The 20,700-nt window shown below is 37.3% G+C and overlaps 3 protein-coding genes across 3 annotated transcripts; 2 read left to right on the top strand and 1 right to left on the bottom strand.

Annotated features, from left to right (window-relative positions):
* The first annotated feature begins 903 nt into the window (after window positions 1-903).
* LOC117603573 (DNA helicase MCM9) lies at window positions 904-6,859 on the top strand. The gene is made up of 13 exons (XM_076688060.1): window positions 904-3,472; window positions 3,545-4,200; window positions 4,261-4,402; window positions 4,477-4,638; window positions 4,711-4,836; window positions 4,914-5,017; window positions 5,088-5,301; window positions 5,362-5,437; window positions 5,503-5,660; window positions 5,735-6,117; window positions 6,181-6,390; window positions 6,445-6,599; window positions 6,657-6,859. Exons 2-13 carry the CDS (start codon window positions 4,109-4,111, stop codon window positions 6,707-6,709), a joined length of 1,875 nt encoding a protein of 624 aa, XP_076544175.1. The 5' UTR covers window positions 904-3,472; window positions 3,545-4,108; the 3' UTR covers window positions 6,710-6,859.
* Window positions 6,860-6,994: 135 nt separating this feature from the next.
* On the bottom strand, window positions 6,995-10,208 carry Scamp (secretory carrier membrane protein). Its single transcript, XM_034322891.2, has 8 exons — window positions 9,917-10,208; window positions 9,206-9,466; window positions 9,066-9,129; window positions 8,860-8,988; window positions 8,626-8,782; window positions 8,455-8,556; window positions 8,251-8,377; window positions 6,995-8,184 (listed from the first exon to the last, which is right to left on the bottom strand). The coding sequence occupies exons 1-8, from the start codon at window positions 9,971-9,973 to the stop codon at window positions 8,020-8,022; spliced, it is 1,062 nt and encodes a 353-aa protein (XP_034178782.1). The 5' UTR covers window positions 9,974-10,208; the 3' UTR covers window positions 6,995-8,019.
* Window positions 10,209-13,425: 3,217 nt separating this feature from the next.
* On the top strand, window positions 13,426-19,184 carry LOC143305266 (uncharacterized). The gene is made up of 10 exons (XM_076688105.1): window positions 13,426-13,623; window positions 13,773-13,991; window positions 14,319-14,515; window positions 14,925-15,047; window positions 16,776-17,065; window positions 17,125-17,332; window positions 17,401-17,526; window positions 17,594-17,817; window positions 17,884-18,217; window positions 18,849-19,184. Exons 2-10 carry the CDS (start codon window positions 13,774-13,776, stop codon window positions 19,034-19,036), a joined length of 1,908 nt encoding a protein of 635 aa, XP_076544220.1. The 5' UTR covers window positions 13,426-13,623; window position 13,773; the 3' UTR covers window positions 19,037-19,184.
* The last annotated feature ends 1,516 nt before the right edge of the window (window positions 19,185-20,700 follow it).

The raw sequence follows: 20,700 nt of genomic DNA, 5'->3' as shown, positions 1-20,700 counted from the left end.
TACTATTAATATATTGATTACCACAGGCGAAAAGGGCATTAAAATATCAATCTTCTTTTTTTTTTCAAATTTTTATTGAACGCGTATCGACGTACAAACAAATATTAGAAGCACGTGTAAATTCGCATAAATCAATCTCTCTTGAATAAGTATATCGCTAACAACGGCTTGTCCTCGTAAATTATTGTGAAACGGCTTAAAGGGAGAGGGTTCTTCGTAAAAGGCGAGATCAGTCGGGATAATATCGTTGTTAGGAGATCGAAAAGTGATTTATGGATCGGTTCCATGTTGTTCTACGAAAACATCGAGCAACGGTTTCCCAAGAGCTGCCCTAAATGGAAATCCTGCCTTCGAAATGTCTGTTGAAACCAGCCAGAAATCAATTCCAAAGAATTTAACAAGAAACCTTAAAAGATTGAATACAAATAAGAAAGAGAAGGACTTGGTCGTTTGTCGAAGGGAATTAAAGTGCATCTTTGAAAATACTTTAGAGGGACCATTATTTTTACTCGCGCATTACTTGCAGCTATCGCTAATAGCGTTTACCGACTACGAGTATTTTTCGATCCTACTACGATGAAAGCCTATAAAACGACGTCCTTATATCTTTATTACCCCTGTCTAAGAAACCCCTGCTACGCCATGGCTCACGTTCGGCAGCTCGGGTGGATATTTCGGCAATCTTCTCTTCTTTTTTTTCTTTCTCTTTTTTTACCAGAATTCATGTATATTCATCTCAAAGAGTATAAATTCCTGGTGCCTCAACAAAATGCGTAAGTTTTCAGCAACTATTTAGAAACCTGAAGAAAATATATAAGCGAATCTAATGAAAATGAAACGAAATATTCTTTTCAGCAATGATTACTTTCCCCCTCAAGAAACATATAGGGACATATAGAATTTATATAGAAACTTGGGAAGTAGGGGAGCCAAGAAAGAGTCGTCTGCACGATCGAGTGGTTCGTTCATGGCCACACTAATAGCTTTATTTATAGCTATTACGATAGACTTATAACGTCTCGCATAGTTTGCCACCCTCTCTCGGTTAATTGTGTTCGAGGTGAAATGCCAGGATAATAGCGGTTCAAACGCGACCTGCAATTGTAATATCAGACACATCGTCCACTTTTTCTTCATTAAATTACCCCATTGTGCGTGGTTCGTAATAAAAGCTTCGAACTCAGGGCGAAATAAAGTAGATTCTAATCCGAGATCCATCAAACGAAGAATAGGAAATACAATAACGAGGGGGGATTGAAGGTTTTCTAATTTCCAACGAACGGCACGGTAGTCTTCTCCGGTGTACCATAACAAATGGTCCGGCACAGTCGGTAAAAAGTTCTCGTTAAAAGAATCGTAACGAGTTCCTGCAAAGAGGGGTGAGCCACCTTCCAGGTGAAACTCCATTTACACTAGAACCACCCGTTCGCAATTGCTGGCTCGCAGCGTGGCCGGTTGGTGTCGATAAAAAGCGTGCTTCCACGCCGGAAGGAAGATCGCTCCTGAATGCTTTCATCGGACAAAATCGTAGCCATTGTCGTGGACATTAACCCGATTTCAAAGGGCACCAGTAGCTGACTAGAGGGACAGGACGAAACTGGTCGATACCAACGTTGGTGATAAAAAGAATGGATTCTATGGATCTGAATATAGGTTGATTCTTTCAAAAATATTCCCTTTAGAATCTCCCTTGGTTTTTTCAAAATTAAAAGCAAATATGGTGGTTCCATTTATACCATTTATGCCAGAAAGTCAATATTTTAAAACATTTCGCTTCCACCCCCTCGTACGAAGGAATTAAAGTTATCGAGTGGCAATACATTGAACGAATGTAATGCAGAAGCGGTTCGCGAACCTTTCACGAGAGACCACATCAAAAGGATCGTCTAGGAATACCGAAGCCTTTATCGTTATTGCAGGTCCAACAGCATGGGGTGTCTATGGCAGCGTACCGGAGGAGGATAGGATGATTGCAGGCTGAGCTTGCCGCGTGTTTCCTGGCCGTTCGTCATTTTTAGTGGTCGGACCTCGCTCGCTCGGGTATTAAATTATATTTCACGCGGTGATTAACGGTCTCCTAGGATGTATTATTAAACCGCGCACAGGACCCGGTAGAACGACGTGGAATCCTTGCCGGACACGGTGACCCCGACCCCTTTTCCTCTTCATTGCCCTCTTTTTCTCGGATGTTCCTCTTAAACGATCGCCTTCTTGCCTGCGCTTTTCGTTCTTCTTGGAAAACCTTTATTGCTCTACACCGTGTTCGTGAAATTGAAAAAGGGAACGAGGGACTTTTAAAGTCGGAGAAGAGACCGGTAGCTTCTCGAGCATGGTTGCGTTTAATGCTTATGAAGGAGTTGAGAATGTTTGACTACCCTTTTCTTTTTCTCAGTCTTTTTCAAAGAGCCCCGTGATCGTACGTCGTTTATTGATTTCACGAAAACAAGCAAAGACGCTTTGAGATAAATTAAATGGAATTTTCTTGTTAGTCGAGTACTGTACTTTGGTACGATGGTTCCTTTGAATTATTCCGTGGAACGAAATAGTGCCGGAACGTTTATTCTCCAAGTTGTATACAAAATTATGAATTTACATGTCTCCGTGGAATTTAAGAGGTCTCTGAATAATTAGCAGCTCGTTTCGTGCCCACGTTCAAATAATACTCGTTAGAGCTTTAATCCCAGTGAAACTAAAACCATCAAACGTTCACACGTTAAACTGTCCTAAGTTCCCTGAAAATGTATTTTTAATTATCAGTTTTTGCACGCATTTAACGATACGTTCTCGCAAAGAGTTATCGCCACGACGACTATACAAGTTCGGTAATTTTACCTGGAAGCGTTCCATGGATGCCTGTCGTTGACAACTTACGTGGAATTGCACCCACAGGAAATGCGGCTGTACACACACGATCCCGGTGTCGACAATGTACACTTGTCCAAGTTATTGACAAGGGAAATTTTACGTCTCGCGACGTTTCCACCCGGTAAAATCGACGTTTTAAATGGAACTGAACCCTCTTGAAGTCGTGCCTCGTTTCCTTTTTTATATCCTAGAAATCTTATGAGAAGAAATTTCACGGTGTGAAATGCAAATAGTAATTACCGTCGAGATCCAAATACAAGGATTTACGGGATTTCACAACAACGAAGATGAATACAAGTCGAGGGTCTGCTACGAAGAGTTATTCTATTTTAGGTTGTAGAAACGGACCGAGGCAAGTTTTGATCGTGCACCAGGCAATTATACGTGGAAACGTGTGCAAACGTATATTTGGTGCGAGCACGGCCACGCTAATTACATTGTTTCTCCCCAGACCACGCTGGATCCGACGAGTAATTTATAACTTAGGAAGAGGTCGTAAAGGGAATCGTTACTAATGACATCGTAAAACCGATACAGACGATGTGTGTTTAACTTGCATTCCACTATCCACTTACATTTTATATATTAATATATACATTTGAAATAGGTGCGTCTATATTTTATTAATTAACACCTACATTCTTCGCATATACTAACTTTTTTTTTCTCGCGTCGATAGATATTTGATTCCAATTTAAAATCGATGGAACATCGCGGTTTCGCGATAAAAAGTAGACACTGAAAAGGTTTCCACTGTTGCGGGCTAAGTTTCACCACAAAATTTTGCACTAAACCACCAAAACAGAATCACGAGATGGATAGAAAGACGTGAGAATTGATTAATGGGTGAATTGCCGATGCGGTTTTATAACATATACCCTTTCTTGATAAAATGAGTGCGAAAAAATGAAAAAAATTTATTTCAAAAATTAAAATTTCCATTTTAGATTAAAGAATTAATGTTTTATTAATTATTTCATTACACTATTAATATTAAACAGCATTTATATTACTCAACATTATGCAAGCATTAATTTTTAATTAAATTCTCATTCGTTTCTACTACACATCTCGTACGCTTCAATGGTAGAGTTAATTTCATTCATCGTTTTTTAACAAGCCAATGAAAACGTATCATTCATTATGAATGAAGAGCACGTGACTTGATAGTTTTGGCGGGAAAGTAGTAACAGGTGTGAGTAACCTAATACGTATAACCTCAAGAGTCTTCTAAAGGCACAAAATGAAAGAATATCTATTGAAAAACCATCGAGAAGAATTAGAAGAAATTTTGGACAGCTTGGACATCAGCGGTTTCTATTCAATCTACATAAAGTGAGTCATGTGTACTCTGTAAATGAGTCATAAGAATGATTCATGATAACTGTTTTCCAGCTTTGTATCACTGTTTGAATATGATACGGATATGGCACAAAAAATTTTACAATATCCCAGATATTATCTACCACTTTGCGATGAATCAGTTGTAGAAGCTCAACAGGAGTTGGCAAAACCAGAACAAGTTGTTAAAAAGAAAGTAATGATGCATGGTTTTACTTTTCCACATTTCAACAAATTCTTTTCTCTTCATTTTGGGAATATCATGAATAGGTACGCATCAGAGTTACTGCTGTACCACTGACAGTGGACCAGGGACAAATTGGGCAACTTGTTTCAACAAGTGGCATTGTAGTAAGAATGTCCCAGCCTTCAGTATTAAAGCTTGTCCAAAGATACAGCTGCAAGAAGTGCCAACACATTAATCACATTAAAGTTGGTTGAAACATATAAATCTCCCTCTGTAATCCTATATGAAATAATAATTTACATGTCCTGTATTTGTAGTATGAATGGGAGAGACAAACTTTTGGAGATATCTCAGAGTGTGAAGCATGCAATGCGACAAAATTAAAAGCCATCAATGAGTTTGATGTAGAAGATTCCTCAGATTGCCAAGAAATCAGAGTACAAGTATATTATTAATTTTCTTTGATCATTATTTCATGGTTGATTAACATTGTTAAGTTAGAAAATTAACTATTGATTAGGAAAAGGGTAAAACAGATACCAGGTACTTGGTTGAGGAACTGAAAATCACCTTGCTGGATGATTTAGTTGATAAATGTAGACCAGGAGATTATGTCGAAATCAGGTGAATAAGTAACTATTTTAAAACACCGAAATACAGTTTACTAATTGATATACTACATACATACCCATAGTGGTGTAATAGTGCGAATATGGGGACCCTTAGAACCTGATGAACGTTTAGAAGCAACAACCATGATGATAGCAAACAGCGTAACAGTCCGGCGGAAGATATCCGACACATCTTCCAGCCAAGAGATGAAAGACATTTTCGAAAATTATTGGGAAAAGTACAACGACAACCCTTTGCTTGGTAGAGACAATATTCTTGCATCGATTTGCCCTCAGGTATAATGCCCAACTAATAACAATATTGACAAGAAGTATTTAAACGTTTATTATTGAAAGCTCTATGGGATGTACACCCCTAAGTTAGCCCTAGCCGTTGTCCTAGCTGGGGGTGTGACTAAATACAACGACAACGGTAATTCTCTGTTTCTCATCTTTATTATTTTCTTCGTGCAAAATACAATTATTAAATCGATCAAGGAACACGTGTACGTGGAGAGCCTCATCTTCTGTTGGTCGGCGATCCTGGAACTGGCAAGTCGAAACTGCTTCGCACAGCAACTCGTTTGGCTGTGAGGTCTGTTTTTACAACCGGAGTTGGATCAACTGCAGCTGGTCTAACAGCAACTGCTGTCAGAGTTAGTTGCCGTTACTATGCAGTCCTCCGTCCATAATGATCAACGTTCGGATTCATTTTTATCTAATTATACAGGACTCGGACGGCTGGCATTTAGAAGCTGGGGCACTGGTGTTAGCGGATGGCGGAATATGCTGCGTGGATGAGTTCACCACGATGAGTTCACACGACAGGACATCCGTGCACGAAGCCATGGAGCAACAAACGATATCAATCGCCAAAGCTGGATTAGTTAGCACGTTGAACTCGAGGTGTTCGGTGATTGCAGCCATCAATCCAGCCGGTGGTCAATTTGGTGCCGAGGACGAAGAGTGGGAAACGAGCTTAGGTGATCCTCTTCTATCTCGTTTCGACTTGATATTGCTTCTGAAGGATAACAGGAATCCGGAATGGGACAAGCTAACGTCGGACCACATTTTGAAGGCTGCTTGCGAAGTTAACGAAAGCCTGGCTCAAACGTAATCAATTTTGATTACACAGTTGTTAATTCTTACGGTTACTTTATTAATTATCAATTCCAGAGACTCGAAGAATCACATCGAGCTTTTGAAGACTGAAGGTCTGTGGAAGGAGGACAGTTTGAGGGAATACTTGGCCTATGTGCATTCCCTGCAACCAGCCTTAACGAAAGAGGCGGAAATGGTACTTAGGGCAACTTATCTTTACCACAGATCACATCCGGATAGAAGAGAAGAAAGGACTACTGTACGGCTCTTGGACAGTCTTATTAGGTAAAGGATGATGGAATTTTTAAGAGGAATATTTTTTATGTATCTCATTTTTAGGCTAGCCGAAGGACATGCTAGATTAATGTTTAGATCGAGGATTGAACTTATGGATGCCATATTCGTGGCAAAATTAGTTGGAACAGGAACATCGTCAGAGGTGGATCCCGGTTGTTCGTTTCCAACAGACCCGATTGCCACTTATCGATTCGAAGGTATATATATTTATTCATATTAACAGAGTAATCTAATCTAATCAGAGAAATTCACAGGTCAAAAATTACTGAGGACTCTCGGTTTAGAAAACTTGGAAACTTTGTTATAGATATTGGTATTTAAGAGGAGTCACTGCGGAAAGGAAATTTCTTATGAGTAAACTAAATATTTATTTGTCAATTTTTTTGTTCTGTTCACTGCTTACATAAGTACAAATGTACCAGCGTGTATTTATAAAATTTAAACATCTTTTTTAAATATTTTTATACAAAACGAATTAGTCTATTGTTAACCGCTATATAATAAAGATGGCGTATAGTCATTGCAATCAATTTAAACAGTGTTACATGTCTAAAAATATATTTAAAAGGGTATAATAATGTATGATCAAGTCTCAACAAATAACAAGATACATTTAATTCTTTATTTTTATCTCCCGAACATTCTTTTTTTCTACTCGATATTAATTTCCCACTTCATTCGGACATTTTTGGATACATCCAATAAAGTAACAGCAACGATATAACCCAATTATTTGTTTTTGTAGGCTACAAATAATTTATCGATAATTAATAAATAGTTAAACGTATGTAAAAGTTATTTGTTTTCAAAATATCCCCTATTTATCTATATAGATTAAACTTTACAAAGTGATATAATATTTTATGGTGCTAGATAACAAGTACTTAATAAGGAAAGGCCATATATTACATGTTGCAAGGAATGTATAGGACAATATTGGGATAGATATAAAGATGTTTCATTTTCGTATAATTGGTAATTAAGTTAACGCTTATCAACACAACAAATGAAGATTAAACTCTACGAACTCGTGGATACAACTGTGTTATAAAATTATTTTGATTTTCAGCAAACCGAATACGCTTTTCCATCGTATAAATCGCGCATGATTACAACATCATGAATAAAAGTGCCACTCTAAAATAGAAAAGCTAGCAAATATATTTGATGTATAATAGAAGCAATAATATAAGAATTACTGATATGATTATGAGCTCACTCCTACTACATGATAAATTATTCCGTGCCTCCTTTTTCCTTTTTAAATTAAACGTATGAAATATATGTTAAGTAGTACATAAACGCACACACTTGTACAAACAGTATGTTTTATTCCAGTATAAAATACTGCTGCGAAAAAGATATGATAATTTATAAGCATCTGTTAAGAGTATTCGTGTACACTCTGCTAATTAATTATACGATTAATTTCAACAAAACATGCACGAAAAATAAAACATGATTCAAAAGATTATAATTTACATTATAATTTTCCAATGTAAGACGACATAATTTCGTTTCGATACAAAAGCATCGAAACTATGATCTATCGGTTTACTGATAAGTAAAACATCAGAGTACCTGAAGAATAAATTCTGGAGGGTAGCAAAATCACGCTTAGTAGCGTGGTTGATTAGCAGCATTAGCCATTTGGGTGCGGACAGCGTTGGCGGCAACGTTACTCGCAGCAGTTTGCACGTGTTCATTGCGCAAAAATGTTGTTGCAAATTCCTGTTGTGCTTTCGAAACGCTCGCGTCTGACGAACGATAAATGCGATGGATCTGAAATGTAAATTTTCTTCAGCATCTTATTAATAAGATAAAGCTTCGTCGAACTTCCAATTCTACCTTCGTCAATAACAGAAGATCACCGCACGCAGCAAGAACAAAACCAAAGGCGATGAACAGCAACAAAAGGCCAACAAAAATCCCCTTCGCGGACTTATCGAACATCATCATAGCTGTTATTATACCACTGTAATTATAAATAATAAAGAGTTTCAGTCGCGATCCTAAACGACAGTCGAGCCGCTGTAAAGGTTAAAGAATTACCAAGTTCCTGAGCCAGGAATGCCTATAGCCTGAATTGCTGTTACGATTAATTGAAAGAAAAAGACAAAGAAAAACACCATGAAGTTGAAAGAGCTATCATTCCTGAAATAAACGAATCGTGTAAGATAATCGTGTAAAAGCCGGTAAGTTAGCATTGATCAAGATACGTACTTAAAAGCTTTGTAGGCTGGTCTGTACCAGCACAAGAACGAAAATGGAGTAAAAAGTATAAGATATAATATTCCAAGACCAAATGTTGAAAACCTTTCGTTACATAAGATTAGCACGAATCCACCGAAAACATTTAGAACCATGACACAACCATGAACTGTAATTCAAAGGAAATATTTAGTAGGTTGATGACTGTTGTTCTATAAAAACCTAATTGTGATGCATTAAACTTACACATCCAGAGATGATACAGTTGCCTGACCACCTTCTGAAAGTCTGTACTTATTTCCACATCTATATCTTGGTAGAAACAAGGTTGGAAGCAACACTTATCAGGTAAAGGTGGCCAGTTGTGTGGTTTTGCTTTAATACAAGAAATTTGAATTGATCAGTAGTAGTAAATATTAGGTGAATATTTGATGTTTGTTATGTGGACTTACGATAATATGCTGAACTTCTCATATCCTCTTCTGCTCTTGCTTTCCATTCTGGCTCTGATCTTTGCTAAAATTTGGTAATCAAAATACAAAGATGATTCATTGTATAACATTTGCAAACACATAATTGCATATACAATTACATCTGAAGTAGGAGACAATGTGCTTCCAAGTGCTGCATTCACTGTTTGTTGAGGAGTACGCGTGTAATTAGTTGGTGGAGCTTCTTGATTTGAGGGCTGAAGAGTGGCTGGTTGTGTTGCTCCAACTCCTCCATAGATTGGAGGATTTGCAGCACCTCTGACCTGTGCAGTTCCTTGGGAACCTTGGTCTGCAAATGGATTATAATCTTCCAAGCCTCTGTTAGCTGGTGTTGAGGATACAGCTCTTCTTATTGCAGGATCCTATTTTTAGAAATATTCCCAATTGTCAACTGTTCTTCTTACATAGCAATTAGCCATGAAAAAGAAGGACTGAGTATGGTTATTCCCAATGAATGTATATTTATAGAGGATGTCTATATATAGAATCAACAGCCATTTCAGAATTTTCTTTATTTGATACATATACATAAGGTTGTACGCAAGATGACAATTTCTGATATACAAAATCATGATTATCAATTTTAACATGAATAAAGATATGTACAAGTACAAAGATCAATATGAAAAAATGCACAATATTTACTTAATTGATATGCCAATTTACGTCAAGACATAAGATGAATATTCGCTTATGATCTTCAATGAAATCTTTTAATTCAATTGTATAGATTTATTTCCATTTGACAGCTTTACACGCAATATTGAACGAGGTGATACATGTTTGATTTTAGCCGCTGTTAAATTACTCACCGCAAACGGATCATTGATGCTTGGTTCCGCGAAGGGATTCTCGTCGAAACCAGACATTTTAATCGTCGTTCACCGAGCCACAAGCCGATATATCGTTGAAAATTAATAAGACCTTAACACGCTCAAAATAATCTTATCTAAAGGTGTCTATACTTGATGATCCATTGCGCTGCGGTTACCTACGGTATCGCCGGTATTTTAGCATCACAACTAGTAATTCTGTAAAATAGCTGCTGCCACGTCTATCGCTAATACAATAGGTGTGTTTCACAGGTCGTGACTAATCCTATTTACAAGTGAGAACAAATCCCATTTACAAGTGAGAAGAACGAACAGATTAAGTTCGAGCTCCGCACGTTAGGTGGAGCAGTGATTGTAGTCACTGGGTGGAGGCAGTAATTACAGATCTAACAAGATTGGATATGCCTTTGTATTCGGGGGTTCCTGAGCATGAGCCTCGAGAAAGAACGCCACGTGCTCTATCCTAGTATAAAAATGTGAAACACTTTACAGTGCATAGTGATTACAGATCCAACAAAACTAGGTATGCCATTGTTTTCAAGTAGTTTTAAATTTGTGCTTTGAGAACGAGCGCCATCTGCTTTATTCTAGTATAAAAATGAGAAATACTTCGCACTGCAACAGTCAAACGCACTTTGATGGTAAAAGCAGATTCATTCGATATCAAAAACTATACCCCATTACTCATTGTTAGTTAGTGTCTCAAGCTCAGTTTTATCATATTACAGCAACAAGAGGAGCAGCAAGAAGAGGTTGGCTTCCCTACCAAAACCGGTGGGGCCGTCAGGGCCCCTGGCGTCGAGAGCGGCGGCTCTCCAGATGGGTATGAATATGGCAGTCGTGGAGGGCTCCGGATTATAATATGTACATAAGGTCCCAGAGCACTCCTTCAGCGCCAGTGTCGGTCGCCGTGGGGTTTTAGTCAGTAGTAATCTGACACTCCTCCACCGTCCTCCCCCAGGTGCAATCACTGATTCCAACAAAGGTAGATGACTGCGGCATCGTTATCAACCGTTCGACCTAGAGCGAAGTGAAACAACATCAGTCTTATAGCGACCGCCGAGGGGTGCAGATCTATCTGCTAAACAAACAGTATCTATATTTCATTTCCGCGTTCATTTAATTTGCTGTAACTATCTTCTTAGCTTATTGAATAAACTCATTAGGAGGACGAACGTGTAAATTTTATTACTCCCATGTGTAATAATCCTTTACATCCCTGATTCCCTTACATCTCTGAACCCCTCATATCTCTGCATTATTTACATCCTTGCATCCTTTACACCTCTGTCACACTCACGTCCCTGCGTCCCTCACATCCCCGTATGCCTTACATCCCTCTATCCCTTACACCTTTCTATTCCGTACACCCTTTACATCTCCCTATCCTTTCTGTTCATCTTACAACTCCCTTATAGCCCTTATAGCTTCCCTTATAGCCCTGCATCCCACAAATCACGCTATTTCCTACAATCTGCGGTGCCTTACATCCCTTTATCACTTACATCCTTGAAACGACGCTTTCGGCGTTCGTAACAGCGTCCTCTGGCGGCAAAAATGTGAACTAAATTTTCGACGTTGGGTCAGCGCCCTCTGGCGGCGAAAAAAGGAACTAAAGCTTGCACCAATTTTGGCCCTCTAGCGGCAAAAATGTGAACTAAATTTTCGACGTCGGATCAGCGCCATCTGGCGGGGAGAAAAGGAACTAAAGCATGCAACAATTTTGGCCCTCTGGCGGCAAAAATTTGAACTAAATTCTCGACGTCGGATCAGCGCCATCTGGCGGGGGAAAAAGGAACTAAAGCACTCAACAATTTTGGCCCTCTGGCGGCAAAAATGTGAACTAAATTTTCGACGTTGGGTCAGCGCCCTCTGGCGGCGAAAAAAGGAACTAAATTTGAATTTTAAAAAAAGACTTTACTTACCTTTACTTACCTGTACTTACCTTTACTCGAATCAGTGACCATAAATATATTTTTCATAATATATTATTATATTTGTAATATATTTATTACAAGGGTTGCAGGGATATAAGAGATGCAGGGATATAAGGGATGCCATGGTGTACGGAATGCAGAGATGTAAGAAGTGCTGGGATGTAAGGGATGCAGGGATAATAAGGATACGAGGATACAGTGATTTGGGAGTAGTCCCTGCGAGGTCCACGAAAAGAATGAAAAAAATAAATTACTGCAAAGGGTTTTCGTCCGTAAAGAGTAGGAATAGGATAAACAATAACTGGGAAGGGTGGTCTCCGCGAGGCCCATAAAGAGAAATAAAATAATAAATAATTAGGAAACCTGGATGTGTCCTATAAAGGAGAATAAAATAATTAATAACTTAAAGGGGTGGACTTTAGTCCATAAGGAAAGATAAAATAATAAATAAAAGGTGTGGTCGGCCCAGAAGAATTTTATTCCTCTTTGATGAGCTTGTTAATAATCGGAAAAAATAAATAAAGTAAATTAAATAAACTCCGAAGGTAAATTAGAAGTATATGTATGTTTGATAGGTTGATCCGCACCCCTCGGCGGCCGCTATAAGAGTGAGGAGGTCGCACCTCGTTCTAGGTCATATTGGGAAGTAATTACTGTGTTCTGATTTAGGTTTGATGTTCATGTATATTATGTTTGTAATTTATTAAAGATCAAACTCAGTTGCTTTTTTCAAATGATTTATTTGCCGAAGTGCATGAAGTGAATACAAGTTTATCAAACAATTACAATAATAATTGTCCAGTTTTGTGCTGCTTTTGACTGATTTAAAAAAAAAATAGAATCAAAGGGAGTGAAAAGTGTATCTTTTGAGATGTTAGTCTGCAGTGCGGTAAAAGAGGGACTGGTAAAACAGATACGATTATCATACTGGCTGTGCTCTCTACATGCAGACCTAATCTTGTTTTGGGGTGTCTGGGACCCCATAAATCATGACCCTTCGAAAACAAAGGCATGTCTAATCTTGTTGGATCTGTAATCACTGCTGGAACTTAATTCAAACACAGATATTTTATACAAAAATTTGAAATATTTCATGAGTTATCGACTTCCTAAATACCTTTTAATCCATTTTCAATTTCAAAAGTACCTTGTTATTTTCTATTCAACGCCATTTAATTTTTCCTAATTACATTTTCTTCTATCCTTTACCATATTAAAGTAATAACTTGGTTCATTTGTATAGGATATCTTATCTTCCAGAGTTACTCATATTATACTTAATCTAAAAAATGTTAAGTTTATCTTTTATAAGTTACTGATTTAATTATAAGAGAAATCCAACTGTTGAAGGAGGAACAGCCCCTCGAGTTATACTGCCTAATGATTCATAGAAAAGGTAAAGAGTACTTTAAGCTTAACAAGGTGTACAGTGGGGGTGGAATGAAACAAAAGCGATTTTATAGTCGGTAGAACCGACGCAGGCGCAATCAGTGTGATAAAAGGATAGATAAAGTAGCGTTATGTTAGCAGAACTACCAGTCGCTATGCGCTTACCCCAGTACGTAAAGTGCTTTTTTGCATTAATTGTTACACTTTGTCGTGTTTTCTTGCGCAAAGAAAATCGCTGGAAAAGAATTCTGCTGGAATTGTCGGACGCGTTTCAGGCAGATAGAGAAGGACAAATTTAAGGAGAACTTATATTTTTACGGCAATGAGATGGATGGAAGGGGTGTGATTATTTTGAAACATGTAAGTGCGCGCTTCTTTCGTTCTTAATATAAACAATATTGAAAGAATGATCAAGATAAAAATGGAATGAGATTTCTTTTAAATAAGAAAACCGTATAAAAGGAACTTATGTTACGTGTATGATAGGAATTTTGAAAATTTACTTGTAGAATGGATGTGAGTTCACTGGTGCCGGCTGGTTTTCAAGCAGGGCAAGTGGATCTCTGCGAGGTCCAGGCTGGTTATAATAAATTCTCCGAGAATTTGAGGAAATTCACACCTCAGGCGATACAGTGCGCGATTTTCTGTGGTGGTTCTAGGTGCAAATATGAAAATCCAAGAGCCTGGCCGCCTGTGCACATGGCAATACAGAACATCTTTTCGCATTGGTAAGGCTGGCAATAAAAGATTATGAACCTTTTCTCAGTCCAGTTCATTGTTTGCAAATAAAAGGATACAATTTTCACTTGAATACATTTTGTTGATAAATAAAATGAAATCGATCATTATCATGTCACAAACAAAATAGGCTCTATGTCACGTGATCTAATATACATACATTGTAAAATATATAGATAAAAATAATATATAAGCTGGTGGCATTGATTTCCCCCGAATTGTTTGAAAGTTCCAACAATTTTGATCAGGGATATATTCTGTTAATTGTTCGTTTCATCATGAAATGGAGAAACTGTAAGGGTCGATAATTCCTGTAGGGTGACAGACGACGTCCTCGCGATGGCACGACCAAACACCGCACAGATAATAAAAAAGGATATAATTGCCCAGTTTCAAGGGTGGAGTATAAAAACTATAATAAACCTACAAACGCCGGGAGAGCATGCGAGCTGCGGTGGCCCCCTCGAAGAAAGTGGTTTCACTTACGATCCTAACATCTTCATGAAACATGACAGTAGGTATTCAAATATTAATTAAATACTTACTTAAATATTAAAAATATAGCGAAGATATCAATATATACTTCAAAAATTAGATGCAACTAAATTTCAATAGTAGAACTGATCAATTGAGTACTGCATGTAGCTAAATATTACAAATAATTAAATTAATATATTGAAAATTGTGTCTCTTGCAAGTGGGGGTTGATTTGCCTTTGAGTAGGGGGTGAAATTTGTTCGTACGAGTCAGCTGCAACTCGGTGAATTAAATCGAAGGGGTTCAAGTGGAACATGCAATGCAGCAAAATCGTGTATCCATGCAGAGAAAACAAAAGTATCGCTGGTTGAATAGCAACCGCACTAAACTCGAAACTACTACCCTCAAGGTCTGAAAAAAAAAACGATTTCACGACTCTGTTACAGTTTACTATTACAATTTTGCATTGAAGGACTACGGGGATGCGACAATGAGCAAACTTTTGGATATGGTCAAGGTCGTGGCCTTTGCCGTGCAAGAAGGAAGAGTGGCGATTCACTGTCACGCTGGTAAATCGATCTCCTCCGATACTCATCGATCCAATTTTTTTTTTTATCACCGTTACACTAATTTCAATTTTACAACCATCTGTCTTCGATTATCTGATCTGAGCGTTGAATTGACGTTACATGACGTTACACGATTAAATCTGTAGATTTTACATATTGAAGTCAGCGAAGATGTTATCTGGATAGCGAATAGACACGTCGATGCGATTTCTCTTATCAAGATTCGTAAAACGACCGCTTTAATTTAAAAAGATAGTTGTTATCCGAGGCCCTTACTTTCTATACGGTCTCCCTTATCAGCAATTTGTAACCTTTAAACGTATCGATCTATGGCACGTGTGAAACTCGTTCGACCGAGTCGCGATACTGTTTTGGTGCATTGCGTGCTGCAAAACCGCGACGACCAAACGCGGTGCATCTGAATTTTTGCATTCATTATGCACACCATCTCCCTTGAACTTTCGATTGAGCCTAACAAATGACACGTTTCGTACGGCATATACATTAGTCGAAAATGACATCTAAGAATAATATTTGAGCAAAAGAAGGAAAAGTCTTAAATAAATTGTAGGTAAAGCAAAAAGAAAGATGAAGCTGTTTCTAAAAATTTAGGAAATTGGAGTTTTAACCCTTTCATTATGAATAGTTATATGTAATTATAAAAAGCAGCATAGTAATAAAAGTGTTCATTGTGTTTCTCGATCAATCCCATAATCGACAAGAAACTTAACACCCCCTTTCGCACGAGCCCATGACTAATTCCCTAATTGACGGGAAGCGTGCTTGCCAACCATAAACGTAGTCACTTCGGTACCTCGGCAAAATTTATGTGCACGAAAAATAGACTAAGGAAGATAAGGAATTAGGGCGTAACAGTTTTCAACTCTTCATAAATATTTTCACCTTTAAATAATCTATTCGAAAGACCAAAATTATTGCTCGATATAATCACGAGGTTCAGAAGCCTTAAAGTAAACCTATTTAGCTTGATTGAATCGATCGATCAGATGTTTGATAACAAAATACTACGAGTCATGCATGCTTAACAATCATGGAAATTATATTTTCTTTGTATACGTAGGGGTTGGTAGCCAACAACCATGCCAGATCGTATACTCACGTAATCGTATCGTTACGTGTACGAAGCTATTCCATTTTCCGCTTTTAATATATACAGTAGATTCAGATACTTGTCAGACGCGAACGATTTATTTCTCTGAGATCACGAAATTATTTGCCATGAAAAACGCACGAAACTTTGCGGATTCTTCCATCGAGGAATTCCTGGTCGTTTTGTCAAGCCATGATTTAATGGAATAGCCGAAATTCCACGCGTGCCTCGCATGTACGAACTGTAACTTAATTACTAGCTGTGGATACGTGTTAGAGAACCACGAAATATATACCATGGCAGTATCGAATCGGATACATCATAACTCTCGTTAACCCCGGAACTCGACCGGTCGCGATTACGAGTTCCGTTTCCGATTCATGGTTCCAGCACGAACGAGTAATTTATTTCTCGAATTAGATGCGATCGATACGCTTGTAACCATACCGAGATAAATATTTCAATTCACTGCTTCATTTTGATAAAAGTAATATCGGCTAAACTTGTTCATGAAATAAATTCATTCATAAGTTGAAATTTTAATACCGATTCGATTTCAATTTGAAAATTATTAATTCTACGGTGTGCATTAACAGAATCACGAATAATTATTTCAGGTCTAGGTAGAACCGGAGTCCTGATCGCGTGCTACCTCATTTATAGTCTTCGAGTAAGAGCAAACGATGCCATTAGGTTCGTTCGTATGAAACGACCCTGCGCGATACAAACGCGAGGGCAGATACTCTGTATCCAAGAATTCGAGCACTTTGTGCTTCCTCAGATGATAGTTTTCCCTTTAAGTAGCGCCATAGGTGATCGCAAACCTTGCAGCTTGCAATCTCACCTGAGAAAGCAACAGAATGTTCTACACGGATACGAGCAGCGTACCTTTAAACACATCCCGAAGGTTCGTTTATACTTGACAGATTTTAAGCGATGTAAATTATTAATTTATTTCAACCATAGATCGTGTTCACGATCTGCGAGCGGATTCTCCAGTTGTGCGATTGCCAGGAGGACAATTCTCCCTGTGAGATTAAATACACGATTTCTAATATTTCTTTCACCCAGAAGTTCATATCTCACGTTTTGGAGAAATTCAGAGACGGCAAAGGAAATATTAAGCATTCTTATTCTTGGGCTGAATCACTTGCTGATTCTTACGACGGTTCCAGTAAGATACGTTCAATTGTTATTGAAGAAAATTTTGAAAAATTTTTTACCTATTTTGCAATCGTTCAGGTTCTGCTAAAGCGTGTGCAAGTAGTAGCCAAGCATCTTCGAGGGACACTTCGGACGATATTGGAAGATTAAGCGACGTATTCTGTACATCCCCTGACACTCCATCTTGTGATTCTACTTTTCCAGGTATACCAATTATGTATGTAATAAAATAATGAATAGATTTCATTTAATCAAGAAGCCTTTTATGCAGGTCTAGATGACAACTATGTGGACGACGTTCTTGGCGATGGAATTCATGGTCAGGACCTCGCAGATAATGATTGTTACAAAGAAATTCAATCTCATATAGATCTCAAAGCTGCTGCACAAAATGCAGCCGTCGAAACTGTGAGCACCGATGTGGCGATCAGGGCGTTGATCAGAGATAACGCGACATTACATGACAAAACGAAGAAACGTTTACAGGATTATCAGGTTTAATATTATGAAATTTGTTTCTTTAGAAATTAAACTATAACCTTTGTGTTTGTTTATTTTTAGATGGATCTGAATCATCGTTCCACAGCTTGGCAGAGATTACAAATGGAAACTGATTTGGACATCCTGTCAGGATTATTATTCGAGTGGTTGGAGACAGTGAAGCACCCTCTGCTCGACGTTGATAGTCTTAGCTACATTGTTGTGTGGAGTTCCAAGCCTCAACGATGTCTTGAAAAGCTTCCCACTTCTAATAGATACTTGTTGGAGTATCTCCTACGATTCGTCAGTAGATTGAGACCAATGACTGCTGAAAGTCAAAGTCTGATAACGAAGAGGTTCATGGCTGCCCTCACGCAGCAGAGTATCTGGATCAGGAGCTCCTTTTACCCTGCTAGTAAATATAAAGAATACAAATTGCAAGATGAAAATTTAATAGATCACTGGGAATTCTAAATAGAAGCACTCAAATGTGATAATTCATATAACTTATTTTTCATTTCCAAAAATTACACGCTATGATTTTGCAAAATTATTATTTTTGAATGTTTTAATAATTACATAAATGTTCCAAAGATCCAAATTTATAAATTCAGTATTAAATTCAAACATTTAATGTCTTTAATAATCCATACCATCGCGTGTCTGACAAAACAGTTAATTTCTCCTGTGAGCAATCTATTCATTTCCTCTCGTCAATGATTTGATACAAGCTCTATTCCATTTAATCTTAGGTTACGTACGACTGATACTGGGGTTTGACAAATTATTTTTGTTACCAATAATCATCCTCCAGCGATGGCTATTAAATATTTGATGGAGGTATGGATATTGCCTGTGCAATTGACATACGTCTGCTCTAAGAAATACACGGCAAGGTTGATCGCCAGCAAATATCGATTCGTGTCGAATGTCCCTATTTATGTTATTAATAATTACAGGACTTTATGTGTTACGATGAAACGCGAGAGACTTCGATTGTATCTCTCGTTTCAAACATGAATTCTAATCGGTCTATCATGTTTCAGGTAAAAATTTTCAGAAACTGCGACGGGGAACAGCGGCGAAGCTGAATGAATTTTTTATCAGACTAATGAACCTGATAGAAGAAGTGAACACCCAGGAAATGGAGAAGCCTTCGTGGTCTTCGAAATGGGAATTGGTGTCTAATCAATTGCGACAAGTAGAGAAGCAAGAAATTCAGGAAGTTGTTTGAAGATAAATCAAGAGAAAGAATTGTGAAATCGTAGAATCATAAGTTTTAATTAACTCTAGTCGTAACTAGCAATACATGGATGATATTTATTTTTACAACGTTCGAAATTGTAAGCTCTGAAAGATTGAGCATGTAAATCGCTCGAATAAAGAAGAATATTTTAGTAGTAACAAGTAAGGTGTTTCTTTCTTTCATTTTTGTGTAAAGGAATATAAATGGTAAGTATTGTATATAATAAGTAGGATAATTACTAATTACATGTTTCGTGATTAGTCATAATTAATTGATATTTATATTAATTTTCTTATATTACAAATGAGGAAAAATCAAACTGCATGTTGCATGCATAATTATCACAGACTTCCTTATAATACCTTCGGTTGTTCTTTCCAAAAAGGAGTTTATTTGCAAAATTTTACCTAAATCACAGCATGACGGTTTCCGAAGTTTCGCCATACCTTCAGTTGAAAAAGTAATTTTCTTCTAAATCTAATGAAGGTACCTAATCGATTGAAACAAAGAAAATTTTTACTTTACCAACTAATGATAACACAATATCAACAGATGACAACTACTGAAATAATTAAATTTCAAAATTATAAAAGAAAGAATACAGTGAATTATCAAGATTCTGAATTTTCAATGATATTAAACAAAAACTACTATTTTCGAAAAGTTGAATGATTCAGCGATAGAAAATTGTTTGCAGTTGTTTTATTTTAAATATGACAAACAAGGAGTTCGGAAACAAACAGTTTAGACAGCTTTGGATCCTCTTATTCACGAATTGCTGTTTTTCTTTTTATTAAGTATGTATACTCTTCTCAAGACGATTCTATTAGATAAAGACTTAAACTCTAAATACTTAATTCGAGCTAGAAAATGCGACCTCCTTAAGTGTTCTATTTACAGTATGATATAAGGTTCTTTTTTTTTCTGTGATCCTAAAACACATATTAATCGTAGACACATTTAATTTACGTGTATAAACCTTGACATACCCTAAACAACATCATATTTAAGCATATACAAACGATGTCAGTCTTATACAAAGAAAGTACAGGTGAAAAATGATAATTTTCTCGTGTTACTTACAAATTACACTTCTACTTATAATTGATAAATTGCTATTGCCCGCTATCGTTCTTTTCTTTTTCTCTTGGCGAAGAAAAAAAAAGTTTGTCGATGGAAACAGTTCCAGAGAGATTGTTTTTCTTTCAGTAACACATTTAATTTCTTCGGTAAAATCGGTACATTTTTACAAGGCAACTTATCATACAATACTTAATCAAATAATCCAGAGACGATAAATGTTCCTAGGAATTCATTTTCATTGATCTAATAAAGTAGCTCGGATCGCGTTTAAGAACTTCCTCGTTTTCTTTTTCTTTTCCCTTTCATGCGGCACAGAATAATACTGAAAAATTCATCGACGAATCCGACCCGTCGAGATCCGATCGAAACGATCGGAATAATTTCGAATTCGTGTTGTTCTCGTATAATGTGACACGTTTTAAAAAATAGATTTTTCCCCGTGTTCCAATGATCCGCGATCGATAATGCCTCGAACCCGTTTATATTCGGTCATCGCGTTACATTTTTGGAGTGAACACGTGCCACCTGTGAAAACCATCATCGCGAAAGGATCATTTTATTAATTAGTA

This window comes from Osmia lignaria, chromosome 4 (assembly GCF_051020975.1).
Source record: "Osmia lignaria lignaria isolate PbOS001 chromosome 4, iyOsmLign1, whole genome shotgun sequence".
Classification (NCBI taxonomy): domain Eukaryota; kingdom Metazoa; phylum Arthropoda; class Insecta; order Hymenoptera; family Megachilidae; genus Osmia; species Osmia lignaria.
The sequence above is the reverse complement of the archived record's forward strand: the minus strand, read 5'-3'. Positions and strand labels throughout refer to the sequence as shown.